Here is a 26,434-nt window from a genome sequence, read left to right on the forward strand (position 1 = left end):
CACACATACACACACTTCATGCGTCTTTCATGATGTTGTGTCTGGCCGTCTGGCCTCATTGTTTTTGTTTCATCAAGAGCTCTGACCCTGCTCAGTCTCTCTCTCTCTCTCTCCCTGCTGTGTGATTGTAATGTAAAGATATGCATTTTCTAAATTAAATAATAAAATACTTATAAAAGGTTATGTTTGCCACTCCTGTTAGAAATAATTTAGAAATTCAATACAGAATGAAAGCCAAGAGAACAGAGAATACACTAGAATACATGACAAGTCATAGTACAAATACTGTGAAGTCCAAGATAAGTCCAACACGCACAAATACTAGACAACAAGAGTCTAAGTACAAATCCTGTAGTACAAGATTAGTCTGAGTATGAATGCTATAGTACAAGACATGTCCAAGCATAAATACCAGATTAGATGTGTAATACAATACTAGAAAACAAAATGGGCCCTATTTTATCGATCTGTAGCACGGTGGTCAGCTCCAGATGGGCGTGTCTTTGGGATCGTGAGGATGCAGAAAACATGTCTAGAGCAGCTCAGAGCCATGTACTAATTATCTTAATTAATCATGATGAGTGTGTTTTGGGTGTATCACAAAGCATGCCACTAGTCATTTCCTTTAAGAGACAGGTGCACTCTGACTTTGGCACATTGATATGTTACCAGCGCAAAAGCGCAGCGCTTTTGGGCGTCTTAGCAAAGAACACCGACCTACACTTTTACAATGCAAAGGTACGCCAGCAGCTCATTTAATGGAACAGCAATGATATTTTATTCTTTGTTCTATTTATTGTTGATGTAAATGCTTGGTTTGCACACTGCAGCACGTTTATTTTGTGTATGTAACGAGCGGGGGTGTACACTTGCTCAGCAATGCACACGATGCTCCTGCGTGGCTAGGATAGGATTATCCGGGTTTTAATCAGTCAGTGGCGCACCTTTGTTTCCCACTGCCAAGATGGATCCAACCATAAATTATACAGTACAAGACGTGATAGTTTAATACTGTATTAGTCCAAGACCAAATACAAAAAATATAGTCTAAGTCTGACTACAAATAGCAGAGTACAAGTCTGATCCAAAAGACCAGGTACACGTACTAGACTACCAGACTAGTCTGAATACTTGGGTGAATAGGGACATACTGCAGTGATTCTGAGTCTCCACGGCAACAGCTACTGTTTCCCATCTTTCAGAGCTTCATTACTTTAAGCAGCCTGTTTAATGTGTGTGTGTGTGTGTGTGTGTTAGGAGACATCTTTTTCTTTTTATCATCTGTCTCAGGTAATTTGTCTGTTTATTTATATTTTCTGTCCATAACAATTATTATTTTATTCTCTCTCTCTCTCTCTTTCTCTTAATTTCTGCTGCATCACCCTGCATTCCTCTGCACCTGGACCCTCCCTCTGTCTCTCAGTCTCTCTCTGCTCTTTCTTCATCTCCCTTGCCCTCCCTTTCTCTCTCTCTCTCTCTCTCTTTCTCTCTCTTTCTCTCTCTCTATCTGTGTTCTATAAATAACTTGGCCTAGTTTGATGCAGCTGCAGTGAAGGCAGGGGGCTGGTGAGGTAGTGAGGCAGTCTGTACACACACACAGAAGCTCACGTGCACACACACACACACACATAAAGACAAACACTGATGCTCTGATTTTTTATATCATTATTAGTACATTGCTACTGTTATGTAAAACCTCATATATCCAACTGTACATGAGAAGGAAATATGCTTCACTTCCAGTGCAAGTCAATGTAAAATTCAAGCATTTCTATTGGTCTGTTCTTAATGAGTGTTGTGTAATATGACTATACTAAAGGCATGGAAACCACTGTTCTGCTTTAGCCTCCTCATCATCAGCCATTTATATTACTACTACTATTACTACTACTGCTATTACTACTACTGCTACTACTATTACTACTACTGCTACTGCTATTACTACTACTGCTACTGGTATTACTACTACTGCTACTACTATTACTACCACTGCTATTACTATTACTACTACTGCTACTGCTATTACTACTACTGCTACTGCTATTACTACTACTGCTATTACTATTACTACTACTGCTACTACTATTACTACTACTGCTACTGCTATTACTACCACTGCTACTGCTATTACTACCACTGCTACTACTATTACTACCACTGCTACTGCTATTACTACCACTGCTACTACTATTACTACTACTGCTACTGCTATTACTACCACTGCTACTACTATTACTACTACTGCTACTACTATTACCACTACTGCTACTGCTATTACTACTAGTATTACTGCTACTGCTATTACTACTACTATTACTACTACTGCTATTACTACTATTATTACTGTGGCTACTGATATTACTACTACTATGACTGCTACTGCTATTACTACTACTGCTACTGCTATTACTACTAGTATTACTACTGCTACTGCTATTACTTCTACTGATACTGCTATTACTACTACTGCTACTGCTATTACTACTACTGCTACTGCTATTACTACTAGTATTACTGCTACTGCTATTACTTCTACTGATACTGCTATTACTACTACTATTACTACTACTGCTATTACTACTATTATTACTGTGGCTACTGCTATTACTACTACTATGACTGCTACTGCTATTACTACTACTGCTACTGCTATTACTACTACTATTACTACTGCTACTGCTATTACAACTACTATTACTATTAATACTACTGCTACTGCTATTACTACTACTGCTACTGCTATTACTACTACTGCTACTAACACTATTACTACTACTGCTACTGCTACTATTACCACTACTGCTACTGCTATTACTGCTACTATTACTGCTACTGCTATTACTACTACTGCTACTGCTATTACTACTACTGCTACTAACACTATTACTACTACTGCTACTGCTATTACTGCTACTATTACCACTACTGCTACTGCTATTACTGCTACTATTACTGCTACTGCTATTACTACTACTGCTACTGCTATTACTACTACTGCTACTGCTATTACTACTACTGCTACTAACACTATTACTACTACTGCTACTGCTATTACTGCTACTATTACCACTACTGCTACTGCTATTACTACTACTATTACTGCTACTGCTATTACTTCTACTGCTACTGCTATTACTACTACCATAACTACTACTGCTACTGCTATTACTACTACTATTACTACTACTGCTAATGTTATTACTACTACTATTACTGCTACTGCTATTACTTCTACTGCTACTGCTATTACTACTACTGCTACTGCTATTACTACTACTGCTACTAACACTATTACTACTACTGCTACTGCTATTACTGCTACTATTACCACTACTGCTACTGCTATTACTACTACTATAACTACTACTGCTACTGCTATTACTACTACTGCTACTAACACTATTACTACTACTGCTATTACTACTACTATTACTGCTACTGCTATTACTTCTACTGCTACTGCTATTACTACTACCATAACTACTACTGCTACTGCTATTACTACTACTATTACTACTACTGCTAATACTACTACTATTACTACTACTATTACTACTACTGCTAATGTTATTACTACTACTATTACTGCTACTGCTATTACTTCTACTGCTACTGCTATTACTACTACTATAACTACTACTGCTACTGCTATTACTACTACTATTACTACTACTACTGCTAATACTACTACTATTACTACTACTGCTATTATTACTACTATTAGTACTGCTACTGATATTACTACTAGTGCTACTACTGCTATTATTACTACTGTTACTACTACTATTACTACTACTGCTATTACTACTACTATTACTACTACAAATACTACTACTGCTACTACTATTACTACTACTATTACTACTACTGCTATTACTGCTACTACTATTACTACTACTGCTATTACTGCTACTACTATTTCTACTACTGCTACTGATATTAATACTAATGCTACTGCTATCGCTACTACTGCTACTGCTATTACTACTACTATTACTACTACTACTGCTATTACTACTACTATTACTACTACTGCTATTACTACTACTATTACTGCTACTACTATTACTACTACAAATACTACTACTGCTACTACTATTACTACTACTATTACTACTACTGCTACTGCTATTACTGCTACTGCTATTAATACTAATGCTACTACTATCGCTACCACTGCTACTGCTATTACTACTACTGCTACTGCTTTTTCTACTACTGCTACTGCTATTACTACTACTATTACTACTACTACTACTGCTATTACTACTACTATTACTACTACTGCTATTACTACTACTATTACTGCTACTGCTATTACTACTACTATTACTACTACTGCTATTACTACTACTATTACTTCTAGTGCTATTACTACTACTGCTATTACTACTACTATTACTACTACTACTGCTACTGCTATTACTACTATTATTACTACTATTACTATTTGTACTATTATTACTATTATTACTACTGCTACTACTATTACTGCTACTGCTATTACTGTTACTGCTATTACTGCTACTGCTATTACTACTAGTACTACTGCTACTGCTATTACTACTACTGCTACTGAAACTATTACTGCTACTTTTACTACTACTGCTTACTACTACTGCTACCATTACTACTTCTGTATACTACTACTACTATTTCTACAACTACTGTTGCTACTACTATTAGTACTCATACTATTACTACTTCTATTACTACTATTACTACTACTATTTCAATTGCAACAACTACTATTAGTACTAGTACTATTAATGCCACTGTTACTATACTATTACTACTAGCAGTACTGTTACTGCTACTACTATTACCACTACTGCTACTACTACTACTACTACTGCTACTGTTACTACTACTGCTACTACTATTGCTACTACTGCTACTGCTACAATTATTACTTTCACTACTTCTGCTACTACTATTACTACTCGTACTCATTCAAAAATAAATTTGTTTTATTTGTATTCTATTAAGGTGGGGCGCGAGAATGTGGGTCCCAGAATAAGACCAGTTGGGAACCTGCTTAAGATGTTAATACTCGTGATCCAGGACTGTAGGCATTAAGGCGTATTTTAATGTGTTAACACTGTAGGTCTTTACGTGACACTGTAGCACTGTAAATACAAATCCGGAAGTCTAGGCATTTATGCAGCACAGTAGAAGTTAACACTGTAGAAGTGAAAGGAGTTAATGCTGTTAAAGTGGCATTCAGTATTAATATAGTGTTTATTGGTAACAGTGTGTGTTGGAACAACCATACCTGCTAAGCCTAATATATTCATTCTAAAAACTGGGGTGTCGGTTGTTTTTCACAGGAGTTCTTCTGGCCACGTCACACGTCTTTACGTACTTAAGTCACAGGCTCAGTTTTACTGAACACAAGTGGCTGGTGGAGCAATCGGGACTTCAAAAGTAGGAACTCAGAGCTCAGTAGCTCATTCACTCATAGTAAAACCAAAGTGTGTAGTGGAATCAAATATATATCCACTGTGAAAGGAGAGCAGAAAAGCACTGCAGATATAAATTCAGTACTGTAAGTGTTAATGAGGTGCTGTAGCACTGCAGATATAAATCCAGTACTGTAAGTGTTAATGAGGTGCTGTAGCACTGCAGATATAAATTCAGTACTGTCAGTGTTAATGAGATGCTGTAGCACTGCAGATATAAATGCAGTACTGTCAGTGTTAATGAGGTGCTGTAGCACTGCAGATATAAATTCAGTACTGTCAGTGTTAATGAGGTGCTGTAGCACTGCAGATATAAATTCAGTACTGTAAGTGTTAATGAGGTGCTGTAGCACTGCAGATATAAATTCAGTACTGTCAGTGTTAATGAGGTACTGTCAGTGTTAATGAGGTGCTGTAGCACTGCAGATATAAATTCAGCACTGTCAGTGTTAATGAGGTGCTGTAGCACTGCAGATATAAATTCAGTACTGTCAGTGTTAGTGAGGTGCTGTAGCACTGCAGATATAAATTCAGTACTGTAAGTGTTAATGAGGTGCTCTAGCACTGCAGATATAAATTCAGTACTGTCAGTGTTAATGAGGTGCTGTAGCACTGCAGATGTAAAATGCAGATGTTAATGAGATGCTGTAGCACTGCAGATATAAATTCAGTACTGTCAGTGTTAATGAGGTGCTGTAGCACTGCAGATATAAATTCAGTACTGTCAGTGTTAATGAGGTGCTGTAGCACTGCAGATATAAATTCAGTACTGTCAGTGTTAATGAGGTACTGTAGCACTGCAGATATAAATCCAGTACCGTAAGTGTTAATGAGGTGCTGTAGCACTGCAGATATAAATTCAGTACTGTCAGTGTTAATGAGGTACTGTCAGTGTTAATGAGGTGCTGTAGCACTGCAGATATAAATTCAGTACTGTCAGTGTTAATGAGGTACTGTCAGTGTTAATGAGGTGCTGTAGCACTGCAGATATAAATTCAGTACTGTCAGTGTTAATGAGGTACTGTCAGTGTTAATGAGGTGCTGTAGCACTGCAGATATGAATTCAGTACTGTCAGTGTTAATGAGGTGCTGTAGCACTGCAGATATAAATTCAGTACTGTCAGTGTTAATGAGGTACTGTCAGTGTTAATGAGGTGCTGTAGCACTGCAGATATGAATTCAGTACTGTCAGTGTTAATGAGGTGCTGTAGCACTGCAGATGTAAAATGCAGATGTTAATGAGGTGCTGTAGCACTGCAGATATAAATTCAGTACTGTAAGTGTTAATGAGGTGCTGTAGCACTGCAGATATAAATCCAGTACCGTAAGTGTTAATGAGGTGCTGTAGCACTGCAGATATAAATTCAGTACTGTCAGTGTTAATGAGGTACTGTCAGTGTTAATGAGGTGCTGTAGCACTGCAGATATAAATTCAGCACTGTCAGTGTTAATGAGGTGCTGTAGCACTGCAGATATAAATTCAGTACTGTCAGTGTTAATGAGGTGCTGTAGCACTGCAGATGTAAAATGCAGATGTTAATGAGATGCTGTAGCACTGCAGATATAAATTCAGTACTGTAAGTGTTAATGAGGTGCTGTAGCACTGCAGATATATATTCAGTACTGTCAGTGTTAATGATGTGCTGTAGCACTGCAGATATAAATGCAGTACTGTCAGTGTTAATGAGGTGCTGTAGCACTGCAGATATAAATTCAGTACTGTCAGTGTTAATGAGGTGCTGTAGCACTGCAGATATAAATCCAGTACCGTAAGTGTTAATGAGGTGCTGTAGCACTGCAGATATAAATTCAGTACTGTCAGTGTTAATGAGGTGCTGTAGCACTGCAGATGTAAAATGCAGATGTTAATGAGGTGCTGTAGCACTGCAGATATAAATTCAGTACTGTAAGTTTTAATGAGGTGCTGTCAGTGTTAATGAGGTGCTGTAGCACTGCAGATATAAATCCAGTACCGTAAGTGTTAATGAGGTGCTGTAGCACTGCAGATATAAATTCAGTACTGTCAGTGTTAATGAGGTACTGTCAGTGTTAATGAGGTGCTGTAGCACTGCAGATATAAATTCAGTACTGTCAGTGTTAATGAGGTGCTGTAGCACTGCAGATATAAATTCAGTACTGTAAGTGTTAATGAGGTGCTGTAGCACTGCAGATATAAATTCAGTACTGTCAGTGTTAATGAGGTGCTGTAGCACTGCAGATATATATTCAGTACTGTCAGTGTTAATGAGGTGCTGCAGCACTGTAGATGTAAAATGCAGATGTTAATGAGATGCTGTAGCACTGCAGATATAAATTCAGTACTGTCAGTGTTAATGAGGTGCTGTAGCACTGCAGATATAAATTCAGTACTGTAAGTGTTAATGAGGTGCTGTAGCACTGCAGATATAAATTCAGTACTGTAAGTGTTAATGAGGTGCTGAAGCACTGCAGATATAAATTCAGTACTGTTAGTGTTAATGAATGTGCTTTAGCACTGCAGATATAAATTCAGTACTGTAAGTGTTAATGAGGTGCTGTAGCACTGCAGATATAAATTCAGTACTGTACGTGTTAATGAGGTGCTGTAGCACTGCAGATATAAATTCAGTACTGTAAGTGTTAATGAGGTGCTGTAGCACTGCAGATATAAATTCAGTACTGTCAGTGTTAATGAGGTACTGTCAGTGTTAATGAGGTGCTGTAGCACTGCAGATATAAATTCAGTACTGTCAGTGTTAATGAGGTGCTGTAGCACTGCAGATATAAATTCAGTACTGTCAGTGTTAATGAGGTACTGTCAGTGTTAATGAGGTGCTGTAGCACTGCAGATATGAATTCAGTACTGTCAGTGTTAATGAGGTGCTGTAGCACTGCAGATATAAATTCAGTACTGTCAGTGTTAATGAGGTACTGTCAGTGTTAATGAGGTGCTGTAGCACTGCAGATATGAATTCAGTACTGTCAGTGTTAATGAGGTGCTGTAGCACTGCAGATGTAAAATGCAGATGTTAATGAGGTGCTGTAGCACTGCAGATATAAATTCAGTACTGTAAGTGTTAATGAGGTGCTGTAGCACTGCAGATATAAATCCAGTACCGTAAGTGTTAATGAGGTGCTGTAGCACTGCAGATATAAATTCAGTACTGTCAGTGTTAATGAGGTACTGTCAGTGTTAATGAGGTGCTGTAGCACTGCAGATATAAATTCAGCACTGTCAGTGTTAATGAGGTGCTGTAGCACTGCAGATATAAATTCAGTACTGTCAGTGTTAATGAGGTGCTGTAGCACTGCAGATGTAAAATGCAGATGTTAATGAGATGCTGTAGCACTGCAGATATAAATTCAGTACTGTAAGTGTTAATGAGGTGCTGTAGCACTGCAGATATATATTCAGTACTGTCAGTGTTAATGATGTGCTGTAGCACTGCAGATATAAATTCAGTACTGTCAGTGTTAATGAGGTGCTGTAGCACTGCAGATATAAATCCAGTACCGTAAGTGTTAATGAGGTGCTGTAGCACTGCAGATATAAATTCAGTACTGTCAGTGTTAATGAGGTGCTGTAGCACTGCAGATGTAAAATGCAGATGTTAATGAGGTGCTGTAGCACTGCAGATATAAATTCAGTACTGTAAGTTTTAATGAGGTGCTGTCAGTGTTAATGAGGTGCTGTAGCACTGCAGATATAAATCCAGTACCGTAAGTGTTAATGAGGTGCTGTAGCACTGCAGATATAAATTCAGTACTGTCAGTGTTAATGAGGTACTGTCAGTGTTAATGAGGTGCTGTAGCACTGCAGATATAAATTCAGTACTGTCAGTGTTAATGAGGTGCTGTAGCACTGCAGATATAAATTCAGTACTGTAAGTGTTAATGAGGTGCTGTAGCACTGCAGATATAAATTCAGTACTGTCAGTGTTAATGAGGTGCTGTAGCACTGCAGATATATATTCAGTACTGTCAGTGTTAATGAGGTGCTGTAGCACTGTAGATGTAAAATGCAGATGTTAATGAGATGCTGTAGCACTGCAGATATAAATTCAGTACTGTCAGTGTTAATGAGGTGCTGTAGCACTGCAGATATAAATTCAGTACTGTAAGTGTTAATGAGGTGCTGTAGCACTGCAGATATAAATTCAGTACTGTAAGTGTTAATGAGGTGCTGAAGCACTGCAGATATAAATTCAGTACTGTTAGTGTTAATGAATGTGCTTTAGCACTGCAGATATAAATTCAGTACTGTAAGTGTTAATGAGGTGCTGTAGCACTGCAGATATAAATTCAGTACTGTACGTGTTAATGAGGTGCTGTAGCACTGCAGATATAAATTCAGTACTGTAAGTGTTAATGAGGTGCTGTAGCACTGCAGATATAAATTCAGTACTGTAAGTGTTAATGAGGTGCTGTAGCACTGCAGATATAAATTCAGTACTGTAAGTGTTAATGAGGTGCTGTAGCACTGCAGATATAAATTCAGTACTGTCAGTGTTAATGAGGTGCAGTAGCACTGCAGATATAAATTCAGTACTGTCAGTGTTAATGAGGTGCTGTAGCACTGCAGATATAAATTCAGTACTGTAAGTGTTAATGAGGTGCTGTAGCACTGCAGATATAAATTCAGTACTGTCAGTGTTAATGAATGTGCTGTAGCACTGCAGATATAAATTCAGTACTGTAAGTGTTAGTGAGGTGCTGTAGCACTGCAGATATAAATTCAGTACTGTAAGTGTTAATGAGGTGCTGTAGCACTGCAGATATAAATTCAGTACTGTCAGTGTTAATGAGGTGCTGTAGCACTGCAGATATAAATTCAGTACTGTCAGTGTTAATGAGGTGCTGTAGCACTGCAGATATAAATTCAGTACTGTAAGTGTTAATGAGGTGCTGTAGCACTGCAGATATAAATTCAGTACTGTAAGTGTTAATGAGGTGCTGTAGCACTGCAGATATAAATTCAGTACTGTAAGTGTTAATGAGGTGCTGTAGCACTGCAGATATAAATTCAGTACTGTATGTGTTAATGAATGTGCTGTAGCACTGCAGATATAAATTCAGTACAGTCAGTGTTAATGAGGTGCTGTAGTACTGCAGATATAAATTCAGTACTGTAAGTGTAGTTCTTTCCTGTACTATTTATGCAACACCACCAGCTAGGTACAATTTTGAAAGGGTAGGTGTAAGTTTAAAACAGTTCTGTTTACACTAGTTAAAATTCCACCCCGGGATTTTTGCTTTCTGGACCTGGACTACCCACCTCTATGTAGGTATCTATGTTTACATAGCCTTTGTAAAGTTAGAACTTTTAATAATTTAAAATCTTTATTTTAAAATGTTTCTAACTGTTGTCCCTCTCACTGCCTCACAGTGTTGTTAGCAAGTCAGAAACAATATGTTTGCATGTATAAATATTCATGAGCAAGAGCCGAAATCCTGTCTTTTCCCCGCCCACTCCTTCACTGGACTAAAGCATTACATTACATTACATTACATATGGCAGACGCTTTTGTCCAAAGCGACTTACAATAATGAAGTACAAAAGTAATAGAAGTTAAAGATAAAAACATCTTTAGATAGGACCTAAAAGAGGTCAAATGGAAATAATGGGATGTAGGAGTGAAGGAGGGGAAGAAGAGAGTAAGTGCTTCAGGAGTTTATTAAAGATAGTGAGAGATTCTCCTGATCTGGTAGTAGAAGGTAGTTAGTTAGAGGTGTTAGGAGAGTAAGTGCTCTTTGAAGAGCTCTGTCTTCAGGAGTTTATTAAAGATAGTGAGAGATTCTCCTGATCTGGTAGTGGAAGGTAGTTTGTTCCACCATTGGGGAACTCTGTATGAGAACAGTCTGGATTGGTTTGTGTGAGTGTTTGTTTGGCAAAGCGAGGTGACGTTCATTGGAGGAGCGCAGCGGCCGGGAGGTAGCGTAAGCCTTAAGGAGTGAGTGCAGGTAGGAAGGAGCTGTTCTGTCATCACCTTGTAGGCGATTGTAAGAGCTTCGAATTTGATGCGAGCATCAACTGGTAGCCAATGGAGCTCAATGAGCAGCGGGGTGACATGTGCCCGTTTTGGGTGGTTGAAGACCGTCTGGATCCCCGGAGCACATATTTCACAAAAAACAGCTCACATGGCATTCACTCATTCTAGGGACCACAACTAGACATTTTAAAATGGATGGAATGTAGTGGTGTAACGATTACTCGAGTGATTCGAGTAACTTGATTAAAAAAATTTATCAATTCATTTTCTGTGCCTCGAGGAATCGTTTAATTAATTTTAAAACGCAAAGCACGAAATTTAGCGTGGAATTAATTAGATCTGAGTAGTTTAAAACGTAAATAAACAAAAAAAAACTTTTTTAATACTTTGGTTGTCACAATTATTTCATAGGTCCTAAAGGATTACTAAAACCATCCCCTGTCCAAGAAGGAGAATCCACTGACTTGGTGGGAAAAGAATGCAGCGAGCTTATCCAATCCATGTTTATGCCTTTATTATTTATTAATGCCCTATACTTAATACTTACAAGAAATCCTAAGTTGAAATAATTTAACTTAATTTTTTTAATTATTCATTATTAAATAATTTCTTGTGGTATTTATGTCTGTTTTGTGTTTTATTTATTTCTATTCGTGTTTATAATGTGTAAATGTATGTTCGAATTTAAAAATTAAACCAAGTAATCATTCATTATTACGTTAAATTTCTTGTTTTCTTTTGTGTATTTTTTAATTGCTTTTTAGGCAAGCAAATATGTTTTATCCGATTACTCGATTAATCGAATCTATTTTTCAGTAGAGTACTCAATTACTAAAATAATCGATAGCTGCAGCCCCAATGGAATGAGACCTTTAAATAAAGGCATTGTGCAGTTTTTGCATTTGCTGTGTACCTAGATAATTTACTTCTGCTTTTATAAAAAGTTATACACTCCAGGTTTGCTCTCTCCAAAAGCCTGTGACAGATATCTAAAACAGATTTGTCACAGTAGCCTAGTCCTATTACTGTATGACATCATTTAGAGCTCCAGCAGGGTCGTCTGCCTGCTGAAGGCTGACAGCAACAAGGCTTATTGTCTTAGTTATGAAACCAGACAGATCCGTGGGGAATAATAACAGGTTATGCAAGACATGCTCCTCTGGAGACTTTTAAATTAGGCAAAACACTTAAGATAATCACAATATTTCTACAGTTATTAATAAGTATTATCACAGACAGAGAAGGCACTGACGTGTCTGCAGGCATGGCTTCTGTATATTTATGTCATATGAACATCTCTGCATAATATATTTTATTTCACGTGTGGTAGGAGCCCTGCTAAAAATCCATTTCAAGTCCTTTTGTTGCTAGGTATTTTGAATGGTCTAAGTGGACCTGTGATGGTCAAGCTGGCCAAATCCAGACTGGATATTCAGGCAAAACTATACCCTATACTGTTAAACCATATGTTTAACTCTTTATCAGCATTTGTGTATGTAAATTGCATTTGATTTTGGCTATGCTTGGTCATGCTTGCCATGCTAGTCAACGATCATGGTCAAGATTGATCATACTGGTGAGCTAGGATGGTCAGATTTATCATACTTGTAGAGCAGCTTAACCAGTTGTGCTCATTCATTTTCTAGAGATCTACCACTTACGGTAATATCAGGTCTAACACATCTGAGTCTAGATTGTGTTCATGTCCATAAGGCCTTAATTACCTGCATCTGCTGTGTGAGGGGTGAAGGTAAACTCTGCAGGGTGGTGGATCTGAAGGACCAGGATAAAGTGCTCCTGAGCTGAACATCATTGTTGTGGGGGAAAAAGTCTGCGGAGTTTAAATTGAACTGAATGGTAAATTGTGTGTGACAGTGTTTTTAAAAAAACTTTTTTGACATAAAATGACAAAATTTGACATCCTTCCCCCAATGAAAGGACTTGATATATGCCTCAATCAAACATGTCTAGACTTCATCAGTCTCCATTTTCCGTCCCAAAATCAGTGTAAAAAATGACTACACAAAATGGCTAGCATCACATATTTCGTTTTTGTACCATTTCTTCATGAAGACACCAGGTAGCGCACTATAGGACCCTGTGGCACAGCCTGAGCTTTTGTCCTAAATTGATTTTTTGTACCCTTTACTTTTATCTTTATACACTCATATGAAAAATAGGCAACCCTATTAATCTTAATCATTTTTAGTTCTAAATATTTGGGTGTTTGCAACAGCCATTTCAGTTTGATATATCTAATAACTGATGGACACAGTAATATTTCAGGATTGAAATGAGGTTTATTGAACTAACAGAAAATGTGCAATATGCATTCAACCAAAATTTGACCGGTGCAAAAGTATGGGCACCCTTATCATTGTATTGATTTGAATACTCCTAACTACTTTTTACTGACTTACTGAAGCACACAATTGGTTTGGCAACCTCATTGAGCTTTGAACTTCATAGCCAGGTGTATCCAATCATAAGAAAAGGAATTTAAGGTGACCAATTGCAAGCTGTTCTCCTATTTGAATCTCCTCTGAAGAGTGGCATCAAGGGCTCATCAAAACAACTCTCAAATGATCTAAAAACAAAGATTGTTCAACATAGTTGTTCAGGAGAAGGATAGAAAAAGTTGTCTCAGAGGTTTAACCTGTCAGTTTCCACTGTGAGGAACAAAGTAAGGAAATGGAAGACCACAGGGACAGTTCTTGTTAAGCCCAGAAGTGGCAGGCCAAGAAAAATATCAGTTCATTTCAATCCTGAAATATTACTGTGTCCATCAGTTATTAGATATATCAAACTGAAATGGCTGTTGCAAACACCCAAATATTTAGAACTAAAAATGATTAAGATTAATAGGGGTGCCCAAACTTTTTCATTTGACTGTACTTTAAGTGGTTTTAAAACCAGTACTTAGACACTTTTACTGGAGTAAAACACTTGAGTTGATACTTTAACCTACAGAAGTATTTAAAACCCTAGTATCTATAATTCTACCTGAGTAATGAATAGAAAGAGGGTGCTTTTCATGGCAGGGGTGTTGAATTCAGCACAACACCGACTAGCCCACTGTGCAATGACTTGCGCGTGCTCGGGCACAGATTATTAATAAAAACAATACATCTTTTAAGCAATCAGTAACTAACATAGCTGTAAGCTACAGTAGCTTGCTGCAGTAGTTTGTGACAAAAACATATTTTTTATTTGTTCTTAAACAGGAGAAATATGGCACAGTCTGGGAAAGTCGTGTGTACATTTTGAACTCATTCGAAAGGACAAAGGGTGTTTTATTTTAATCATTTTACTCCTGGATGTGCTAAGCTAGTTACTGCCCTCTCAGAACTATTTACAACTCACAAAGCCTAATTCAGTCAGATTAATTACTTCTTTAAACTCTGCTAAAGAGACCATATCTTAAAACATCTGAACTAAAAAAAGATAAATGTTTGAGTCCATTGTTCTGAAGCACTACAATTAAAACAAATGCACTAATTTACTTTATTGACTGTAAACATATTTTTATCCTCTGGGCTCCCTTGACTCCTATTCATTCTGAGTTCCCGCTCTCTCGGGCTCCCCCTGCTGCCTCTGCAGCGCATTACAGGCCCCGGCGTCTCAGTGCGGCTGGATGAATGCGGAGTGGGCGTGTCCTAACGCTGTTTGCCTAACGTCAGTGTTTCTGCGGGGCGCGCTGATTGGCTGTGGAGGAGTCATAGGCCCGCCTCCTCGCGTGTGCGTCAACTGGACGGCTTGGACCCTCCTCCCTGCGCTGAACCGAAAGAGCGAGAGTGTGATTCAGGCGCGAGCGCAGCGGAGCAGCGGACAAACAGCGGAGCAGCGGAGCATGTGCACAGCAGCCTCCAGCCGGCACTAACACACACACGCACACAGAGGAAACACAGCGATAAACTCACAGAAACATCTGTTTATATATTTTTTCTGCTGATATTTTTGTTATCTGCGCGAGAGGGGAATGCCATCCATAAACATGAAGCTGGAGATGGTGACGCTCATCGCCTGCGAGGTGGAGGCGGAGGTCTTCACTTCTGACAAGATGCAGGTCAGCAGGGTTATAACACACACACACATACAGATCACCCACAACACACACACACGACCAAACAAACACACACTGCACGCTCACGCCCTGTCATTCTGTATGCGCGCGCGTGTGTCTATGTTCTCTCTCTCTCTATCCCTGTGTGTACTCTACCTCTCTTTCTATTTTCTGTACCCCTCTTTTCTGTTAACTCACCACCCAACACCCCCCCCCCCCCCCCCACCGAGTGTCTTTCTCTCTTGTATGTACCTCTCTCTCTCTCTCTCTCTGGCTCTCATGTGTACTCCTCTTTCTTTCTTTCTTTCTTTCTTTCTCTCTCTCTCTCTGGCTCTCATGTGTACTCATTTTTCTTTCTCTCTCTCTCTATCTCTCTCTCGTGTACCTCTCTCTGGCTCTCGTGTGCCCCTCTTTCTCTCTCTCTTTTTTGCTCTCTCTTTCTCTCATGTGTTCCTCTCTCTCTCTCTCTCTGTCCCTCTCTCTTATGTGTATCTCTATTTCTTCCTTGGCACTGTACCTCATTTGCTTTATATCCCTATTTTATCCCCCTATCTTCTCTTTTTTTCTCACACACAAACAAACAATTTCTCTCTCAGTATCTGTCTCTCTCTGTATTCTTTTCTGTATCTCTCTCACCCAATTTATCTCTTTTGTAACTCTGTCTCTGTCTCACTCTCTCCATCTCTGTATTTCTCTCTCTCTGTCTCTCCATTCCTCTCTTTATTTCTGTACCTGCACCTCTCTGTTCATCCCTATCCCTATTCTCTATCTCTCTTTTTCTCAAATTCTCTTTCCCTCTGTTTTTTCTCCATTGCTCTCTTTCTCCCTCTCTCTCTATCCCCCCCACTTTTTCTGTCTTTTTATGTACTCCTTTCTTTTTATTCTGTTTGTCTGTACCCCACTCTCTCTTTTCATTCTTCTTTTTTGTAACCCCACTCTCTTTTCATTCTGTTTTTCTGTGCCCCCCTTTTTCTTTTCATTCTGTTTTTCCGTGCCCCCCTTTCTCCTTTCATTCTATTTTTCTGTACTCCCCACACCCCCCTCTCTCTGGCACTGGTGGTGATGACGTCTCCTGCGTCTGTGTTTTTTCTGAATGGAGCCGCAGTTCCTGCATCACCATTCCGCTGCATGACTGATCAGAGTGAGCTCAGCCTCACTGCTGCACCATTGGCTGACTGAGGAACACACATATTCAGAGCAGGTTCTTACAGAATAGATGCTAGTAGTCGGCTGAGGTGTTTGGACCACTCACCTTTTACCCCCCTACGCAGACCCCTATCACTCTGCAGCGATACAATCGTATATTGGAGTCACATAGGCTTTGTTTTAGTGCTCACACAAATGTACATAATGCTCGAAGTCGCTCTCTCACAGATCTATACACATTGTTTCTATACCTTGCACACTCTTACTCTTTTTCAGGCTCATATCCAGGTCAGTGTTTGCCGTGTTTCTGGGCAGAACTAGCTTCTGACTGCAGCACAGAAAGTGTAGCACTGCAGCGTCAGGCAGGCGCAGACTGTGTGTCCTGCAGCAGAACCGGAACACCTGCCGGATAAGGCCTAAAAACAAATATAGCACAGTCTTCCTCTGTGATGTGAAAAAGCTCCACCACAATGCCAACTCTAAGTGATGGCGGAGAGCACCACCACCCCACCTCAGAAGAGAGATGATAGTTATGCTCTCTGTCACTTGTAAATTATGTATGTCTGTGGCATAATTAGAAGTTCAAACGCTGACATCATGATACCAAGGACAATACTTAGGCCCCACATTTACACAGTACAGAATCTGGCTGAAAATCTGATTTCTTTTTGATAAATGTGATGTTTTTTGTAGGTTGTTCACACTACCTATTTGCAAAAGCCTAGTCTTTTGAAGACTACCTCTCAGGAGCCTACTGGTTACACATACAGTACAGTGTACTGAGGCATAGTGGCTCTGTTGTGCCTTTTGTATTTTTGGTTTGTTCTGTCCACTGTGGTTGATAATGCTGCACCTGGCTAGAATTGTCCGCATGAACAGACAAGCAATAATGGCAGAAATCATCCACATTCAATGCAGGAGACCCCACACCCATCTCCCACAGACCAATGCCATGTTCTGTAGCTTGTATGAGACATGATAGAAATCATTGGTCCCTTACAGTAATCTGTAGTTATGATTTACAGCAACTTAATTACATTATTACCATGATTCAGTCAAGATGGTTAAATAATTAACGTATTTATAAACCCATCTAAATAAACAGGGGTTAAAGTACAGACAAAGTTCAGGCTCCAGTGCAGCTGGTGCTTTTTCTGCCCTGAACTTCAGCCTATGCTCTAGATAATACCATTTATACAGTGTCATATAATCAACTCTATCGATAACTGAACATCACACTGTTTTAGGAGAGTGTGTGGTCATTTTAACAGGCAGCTTATTGTAAATGTATGTAAATTAGCTTCTTCTAAACTAAAGGAGCACTACAAACAACTGATACACTAGTTGCACCACATGCTGACACAGATGTACAATTGAAAACACACAGCTGGCCAATAGAATAGGACTCTCTGAAAAAGATAAACTTGAATGTATCAACAAAATCCTATACAAATGTCAGGTGTGGGCTAGAGGGGTTTGAATTCTCCATCACTGAGCTGTGAAGCAGTGGAACTGTGTTCTCTGGAATGATTGTGCTCCATCCCGTACTTTTGGAATGAGATGGGGTGGTGACAATCCAGCAATGACCTCACTAAAACTAACTCTTGTTGCTCAATGCAATCAAACCCCCCACAAAAAATCAGCCATAATCTAGCAGAAAACCTTCCCTAAACAATAGAGAAAAAACACGGAATGCAAAGGTGTTTCAAATATTTTTGTACAGATTGTGCACTGAACTATGATCTCTAATCACACACTCACTCTTTCTCTTAGACACACAAGCAGAGATCTCTCCTGTGTGTTGTTAGACCCTTGTTTGTGCTGTTGCTGAGGTTGATGGTCATTATTTTTGTTTTTGCTTGTATTTAATATAGCAGTCAGGGACTGACCAAAATACACAGGCGAATGGACGGATGGATGGATGAATAGAAAGAAAGAAAGAAAGAAAGAAAGAAAGAAAGAAAGAAAGAAAGAAAGAGAAGAGAGACAGGGGTTTTAGCAGCCCCCATCTGCTCCACTCCACTCTGCATTTATTTAGTTTATTCAGCTGCTCTCAACAGATAAAAGAGAAGGAGAAGCGAGGAAGAGGGCAGAAAATGGTGAGATGTAAAAGACGAAAGAAGAGAAAGAGTTGGGAGGAGAAAAGAGGGAGAAGAAGAGAGACATAAATTTAGAGAGTGAGGGAGAACAAGAGTTGGGAGAAGAAGGGGAGCAGAGGGTTATCATTTATATGGAAAGTTTAATACATTGGCCAATACATTGGACAGATTAATAGACAGATAGACAAATCATTTTAGACTATTAATAAGAGATTGTTAGTGGACGAGTTTGTACACTTGTTTATAGACTGGTTAATGGACTAATTATTGCATTTGCCAAATTGGTTAATAGACTTTTTTTAATGGAATTGTTATTAGATGTACTAATATATGAGTTATGAGTACATAAATCTGGTTAACAGACTTATTAAGAGATTAATAGACTGGTTGATAACCCTAACATTTGACAAATTGAACAGTTGAACTGGCTAATAGACAGGTTTGTTTAATTATGAATGGATCAATAAACTGGTTGATTCAAATAGTTTGAACTAAGAAAGAGGTTTAAAGATGTGCAGAGATAAAATAACAATAAAATTGTGTGTGGGGGGGGGGTGGGGGGTACTCATTGTTTCTGGCTCGGTTTTAAGGATTCATGAGATTACTGAGCTGCAGCACGTGGGTGACCCACACACAAACATGCACACAGACTTCTGTGGTAAACTAAGTGTATATTTGTGACACATCAGAGCTACTGAAATTAATTTAGTCTGTGCAACATTGATGTGATATATTGGTCATCCTTTATGTGTGTGTGTGTGTGTTGGAACCTGATCTGATCTGGAAAATATGCACACTTTGACACACTGGCACACTGCACTCTGAAGGTTATGGCAAGGACACACACACGCACACATGCATGCATAAACAGTGCTGTGCAGAAGTGTGTGATTGGAGATGATCAGTGATGTGTCGCTGTGTTTAAGGATCATTACTGTTTTATCTTTGTGGTTAAAGCTCATTTATGGCTTTATATTTGTATTTTATTTTCACTTAAAACCAAATAATAAAAGTCTGGAAGCCTATATTTAAATAATCACACCCCCTTACGTATTGCAGAGGTCTCAACTATGTAAATAATCCATTTAACCAATCAGAGTGCAGTATTGTTTTTGAATGTTGTGTGCATTGGTCTGTTGCTTTGAACTGGTCACTTCACCTTCCAATCAGACTCCAATAAAGCTGCTGTGTCACCGCAGATCAGAATAGGCCCTGAAAGATCAGACAGCTCTGTCCAGAAAGGTTCTAATTGATTTTCTTATGTTTAGGGCAGGAGCACATTTTCTTCGTTCACAAATCTGGGGAATCAAGAGATCTAAACATTGTCCATCTCAAGTCTTAAATATAGTCATATAGGAAGTGTGATTGAGGTGACCAGAGTGTGATGGTAACAGGGACAGAGTGTGATTGGGGTGGAATGGGGTGAGGTATTGATCAATGTTTGCGGTGCAATAAAGAGGGACAGTTGAATTGAGTTGAGTCTTGAGGAGCTGAATAGAGTGTGATTGATTAGAATAAAGAGATGAAGTGAGGTGAGTGTAGTTGTGGTGGTGTGGACTGTGGTAGGGGGTAATATTGAGGTGGAATAGAGTAAGACAGAGTGTGATTGTGGTAAATAGAATGGGGTGGTTGAGTTTTATCTTGACCTGATTTGAAAGAAGCTGGTGTGATGGGGTAGTATGGAGTGGGATAGAGTGTGATGGGGTAAAACGTAGAGGGATATGGTGTGATTTAAGATGGCATTGGGGTTGGAGTATGATTGGGTTGTAAAGGAGCTTGGTAGGGTGTAATTCGAGTGGAAAAGAGTTAGGTAGAGCATGATTGGGGTGGCATGGAGTGTTGTAGATAATGATTGGGGTGGAATGGGGTGTTGTAGATGATGATTGGGGTGGAACGGAGTGTTGTAAATGATGATTGGAGTGGAATGGAGTGTTGTAAATGATGATTGGGGTGGAATGGAGTGTTGTAGATGATGATTGGGGTGGAATGGAGTGTTGTAGATGATGATTGGGGTGGAATGGAGTGTTGTAGATGATGATTGGGGTGGAATGGAGTGTTGTAAATGATGATTGGGGTGGAATGAAATGCGGTAGATTGTGGTTGGGGTGAAATAAAGTGAGGTAGAGTGTAAACTCAATGAAATGACTTGAATCTTGACTTGAAAGGAGTCAGGTGGTGTGTGATGGGGTTGTTTGGAGTGAGGCAGAGTGTAATAGGGTTGTACTGAGCACAATAGATTGTGCTGGAAAGGGGTTTGATAGAGTTGGAATGGAATGTGATGGGGTTGTATGGAGTGGGGTAGAGTGTGATGGGGTTGGATGGAGTGGGATGGAGTGTGATGGGGGTTGTATGGATTGTGATTGGGGTTGTATGGAGTGGGGTAGAGTGTGATGGAGTGTGATGTGTGATGGAGTTTGTGATGGAGTGTAATTGGGGTTGTATGGAGTGGGATGGAGTGTAATTGAGGTTGTATGGAGTGGGGTAGAGTGTGATGGAGTTGTATGGAGTGTGATTGGGGTTGTATGGAGTGTGATTGGGGTTGTATGGAGTGTGATGGGGTTGTATGGAGTGTGATTGGGGTTGTATGGAGTGTGATGGGGTTGTATGGAGTGGGATGGGGTTGTATGGAGTGTGATTGGGGTTGTATGGAGTGTGATTGGAGTTGTATGGAGTGTGATGGGGGTTGTATGGAGTGTGATTGGGGTTGTATGGAGTGGGGTAGAGTGTGATGGAGATGTATAGAGTGGGATGGAGTGTAATTGGGGTTGTATGGAGTGGGGTAGAGTGTGATGGAGATGTATGGAGTCGGATGGAGTGTGATTGGGGTTGTATGGAGTGTGATTGGGGTTGTATGGAGTGTGATTGGGGTTGTATGGAGTGGGATGGAGTGTAATTGGGGTTGTATGGAGTGGGGTAGAGTGTGATGGAGATGTATGGAGTCGGATGGAGTGTGATTGGGGTTGTATGGAGTGTGATTGGGGTTGTATGGAGTGGGATGGAGTGTAATTGGGGTTGTATGGAGTGTTATTGGGGTTGTATGGAGTGTGATGGGGTTGTATGGAGTGGGATGAAGTGTGATGGGGGTTGTATGGAGTGTGATTGGGGTTGTATGGAGTGGGATGGAGTGTAATTGGGGTTGTATGGAGTGGGGTAGAGTGTGATGGAGTTGTATGGAGTGGCATGGAGTGTGATTGGGGTTGTATGGAGTGTTATTGGGGTTGTATGGAGTGTGATGGGGTTGTATGGAGTGGGATGAAGTGTGATGGGGGTTGTATGGAGTGTGATTGGGGTTGTATGGAGTGTAATTGGGGTTGTATGGAGTGGGATGGAGTGTGATTGGGGTTGTATGGAGTGTGATTGGGGTTGTATGGAGTGGGATGGAGTGTGATTGGGGTTGTATGGAGTGTGATGGAGTGTGATGGGGTTGTATGGCGTGGCATGGAGTGTGATGGGGGTTGTATGGAGTGTGATTGGGGTTGTATGGAGTGTGATGGGGGTTGTATGGAGTGGGATGGAGTGTGATTGGGGTTGTATGGAGTGGGCTGGGGTTGTATGGAGTGGGATTGAGTGTAATTGGGGTTGTAATTGGGGTTGTGATTCAGGTGGGAATAAATGTGCAGAGCTGGGGTAAAGTGTGATGAGGTGGGATAGATTGTGCAGACCTGGGGAAAAGTGTGATGGGTGGGATAGAGTGTGCATCAAATCAATTTTTTTTATTTGTATAGCGCTTTTTACAACTGGTGTTTTCTCAAAGCAGCTTTACAGAAACATGATTACAGGACAAAGAATCAGGCAAAACATTAAACATAGAAAATACAGAATACAGAACCCCCAGCGAACGCGGAGGCAAGGAAAACCTCCCTCAGTGCTGCAGGAGGAGGAAGAAACCTTGGAAGGACCAAGACTTTTAAATTCAATTTAAAGTCTTTATACATCCACACAGGTTTTATATATTCAGGAGTATAGCAGCGCCACTAATGGCTGGGGTGTAATCAGTAGAGGAGAGTAAGATGGATGATGGTAGACAGAACCGGACCGAGGACACAAAAGCCTGAGGGTCCAACATCCATCGGTATCGGTTCAGACAGGTGGGCAGTCAGTAACTCGGAGGAAGGCAGAGAGATGGAATTAGTTTTAACTAGATTTATGTCCACCCACTCCACTGTCCACAAACCTGAGTGACCGTGTGCAGTGGGAGAACAGCAGCACCAGCATCTCAGTTTACCACAATTCCCGCTGTCCATGAACCCCTGGATCTGCAGCCTCATCTAAAGGGAGAAACATTAATTACCAAAAGCTAAACTAAACAAGTAAGTTTTCAGTCTAGACTTGAAGATTGAGACTGTGTCTGAGTCCCGAACATATTCGGGGAGATTATTCCAGAGTTGAGGCGCTTTATAAGAGAAAGCTCTTCCTCCTGCAGAGCTCCTCTGAATTTTAGGAACTGCTAAGAAACCAGCACCCTGATATCTAAGTAATCGTGGTGGTTCATAATAAGAGATGAGGTCTCGTAAATACTCAGGAGTGACCCCGTGTAGGGCTTTATACGTTAACAGGGGAATTTTATAGTCTATGCGGAATTTGATTGGAAGCCAGTGCAGTGCTGATAGGACTGGACTAATATGCAATTTTTTTTTAGTTTTAGTGAGGAACCTGGCTGCAGCAGTTTGAACTAGCTGAAGTTTATTTAAGTGACTGCAGGAACATCCAGACAGTAGCGCATTACAATAATCTAGCCTTGAGGTAATGAAGGCATGCACAAATTTTTCTGCGTCATGCAGTGATAGGGCATTTCTTAGCTTGGCGATGTTAAGTAGGTGTAGAAAAGCTGTTCTAGTAACATTAGATATCTGTTTATCGAATGCTAGATCTGAATCTATAATAACTCCAAGATTTTTATCTGCTGGACCAGGGGTGACGGAGAAGTCGCCCAGATTTAGCATTAAGTCTGATAATTTATTTCTAGCAGCTTTCACTAGAACTGCTTTTGTGTGATGGGGTGGGAAAGAGTGTGATGGGGTGGGATAGAGTGTGCAGAGCTGGGGTAAAGTGTGATGGGGTGGGATAGAGTGTGCAGAGCTGGGGTAAAGTGTGATGGGGTGGGATAGAGTGTGCAGAGCTGGGGTAAAGTGGGATGGGGTGGGATAGAGTTGTATACGTGGATCAGGTGTTGCTCGAATGCTTGGTTGAACGTACCTGTCAGAAAGGAAAACAGACCCTGCTTCATAGTAGGTGTTGATTTACCTCCTTCTTTCTACTCTCTCTCTCTCTCTCTCTCTCTCTCTCCTGCCCTGTTGCTGGGGTGAATGTAGATGATTACTCATGGAGGTAAGCGAGTGGCGTAGAGTGAGAGGAAAAGAACAGTTATCTGTAACTGAAGCCGAGTTGTAGGAGTCATGTGACACAGGTAGAGATGACGTTTGACAAAGACCTTTCTGTCCCCCAGCCTGCGTCCGTTTCCTCGAGTGTCGGCTTACTCGCCCTTCTATTTCCAACACACACCGCCGCCTCAGCGTAACCAGCCTTTTCCTCATAAAGCTCTGAGGTTCTAACACACACACACACACATATTCCCAGGACACCAGGACACTGAAACAGCATCATGTCTGCTGCTTTATCTAAGTAAAATATTCCTCAGTGCTCTGCCAGGTTTTCAGCCCATGTTCAGCACTTCCTATTAGGTACAGTTACCTGAGGACATTTGAACGAGGCCTGTGAGTTGAAGACCCATCTTATGGTTGGTAATTTGCTTGGTGTTTCAGAGAGGAACAGATTTAGAACATGGTGGTGAAAAGATTCTCTTTTTGGACAAAATACTTTTTCCATCATTATTTTTTAATGTAAGTTGAAAAAGCTGTTCCCATAGACGAGACCTGCCATCACGTTTCAGGGCCTAAATGTCATAATTTGTTAATCTAAGAATGTTGTCATCCAGAATTTAGTTCTAATACATTATAATCCACAATTAAGCTCTAATAACCAGTATATACCAATATCCAGTATGAAATTTTAGTAACATTAATATCCAGAATACATTTTTGATAATAATGTTATTCAGAATTAAGTTCTAATGACATTTAGAACAAAGATTTAATAGCAGTCATAAACAGTATAAAGTCCTAACAACGTTAAATTCCAGGATGAAGTTCTGGCACAGAGCACCCCTCTCTGGAGCTGAGTGGAGCTGAGTGGAACAGTCGACCGCAGTGCTCCGGCTGCCTCTCTGCAGGGCTTGACCCAGTTCTGGGAGAATCTCACAAAACCACACATGACAGATTGGTGCAGTGGCATGAGTTTTCCTGCGCTCTATAAAGGGATGTTGGCTATGGAACATTCCCCCGAGGCCTTTTACTCCAGGCCTGTCAATAGCATGTGGCCACTATTATCGACCTGTCCGGCGGCGGCGGCAGCAGCACAGAAGCCGCCTGCACTGCAATGCTGGCGTTGATGTGCCTAGGCTGATATACTATAGACTTAATTTACAGAGTTTATAAACAAAGATTAATAAATTAAAAATTTTTGGTGACCCATAAATATATCCTGTGACAAATTATTGGATCGAAATTCAACCTAGTCTAAAACTACACATCATTTTGAATTAAGGTTTTCCATTGGAAAGAAAATAACATCCAATACCAATACAATAATACTCTGACTGGAAAGCCAGAATAAAGCTGTATCCAGTCCTTCTAGCAACATTGGCTAATTTCTGTGATAAAGGATTGTTTTTAAACATGGTGATTAGCTGGGACATAAAAAGCAGTGTTAAACCATCAATAGTACGCATTCAGTTCAAGCCAAGAACATCAAAGCTTTGTCAGAATATGCAACTCAGCATCAGAAATCATGCTGGAACGGTTATGTTCTAATAACACATTTTCAAAAATGTTATAAATGAGAAGGGTACCATCATAAATGAGCAAATACTTGTTTTATTAAACCCCCAAATTCAGCAAACACAAAAATTACAGAAATGGAAACCAATATCTACAATTCATTGACTGATAAATGCACAAAACAGTGTTTTAAGTTCTTTCAAAAGAATTAGATAATTCTCACCACATCTAGCTGAAGCTTGTAAGAGTTTTATTATGTCTGATGATTGGAAGGGCAAAGTTAAATCCGCAGTGCTAATAGACACAGCAGCTGGGCTAGCAGTAGGGGTGGGGGATATGGCCCTAAAATAATATCACCATATCTCACTGTATTTTTGCGATAACAATATTCTTGGCAATATGACAATTTTATAAAAAGAAACAATACTACTGCAAGATAATAAAAGAGATAATATAATACAATTTAAATATGATGTAATATAAGACATGACAAAAAAGGTACATCAAAAATACATTTATGTAGCAACAAAAATCTACCATGAAATTAAAGTGCAGCATATTTAGTGCATGCATATAAACTACAAAAAAACATTAGTTCGATATGTCACACCCCTAACTTTATCAAAATATTCGCTAAACTATTACCTAAAATATATTTTGATTACCTATTTTTGACAACAAAAACGAGACGAGAACTTGATTAAAAAGTTTGAAAAGGAGAACTATGAGGAAATTGCCACTAACTAGCTAAATAGCTAACTAACTTAAGTAAAGCTAAGCTAAGTAAACAAAACTGTAATAAAAAAATCTTTTTTTTTAAATCAACTGAGCACTAAGATTTATCTTCTGAAAACTGTTT

The 26,434-nt window shown here is 39.7% G+C and overlaps 1 protein-coding gene across 2 annotated transcripts in view; it reads left to right on the plus strand.

The window, feature by feature from the left end:
- Positions 1-26,434, plus strand: part of rcan3 (regulator of calcineurin 3) — a 63,163-nt gene that overhangs the window by 12,124 nt on the left and 24,605 nt on the right. Inside the window, exon 1 of one of the 2 annotated variants that reach the window (XM_007239933.4) lies at positions 15,214-15,497. The exons of the other annotated variant lie outside the window; for it this stretch is intronic. Coding sequence (XP_007239995.1) covers positions 15,411-15,497 — 87 coding nt within the window. The 5' untranslated portion in view covers positions 15,214-15,410. Of the gene's footprint in view, positions 1-15,213; positions 15,498-26,434 lie in introns of those variants that run through there. 2 annotated transcript variants of the gene reach the window in all.

The sequence above is a fragment of the Astyanax mexicanus genome, chromosome 14 (genome assembly GCF_023375975.1).
Source record: "Astyanax mexicanus isolate ESR-SI-001 chromosome 14, AstMex3_surface, whole genome shotgun sequence".
In the NCBI taxonomy this organism is placed as follows: Eukaryota; Metazoa; Chordata; class Actinopteri; order Characiformes; family Acestrorhamphidae; genus Astyanax; species Astyanax mexicanus.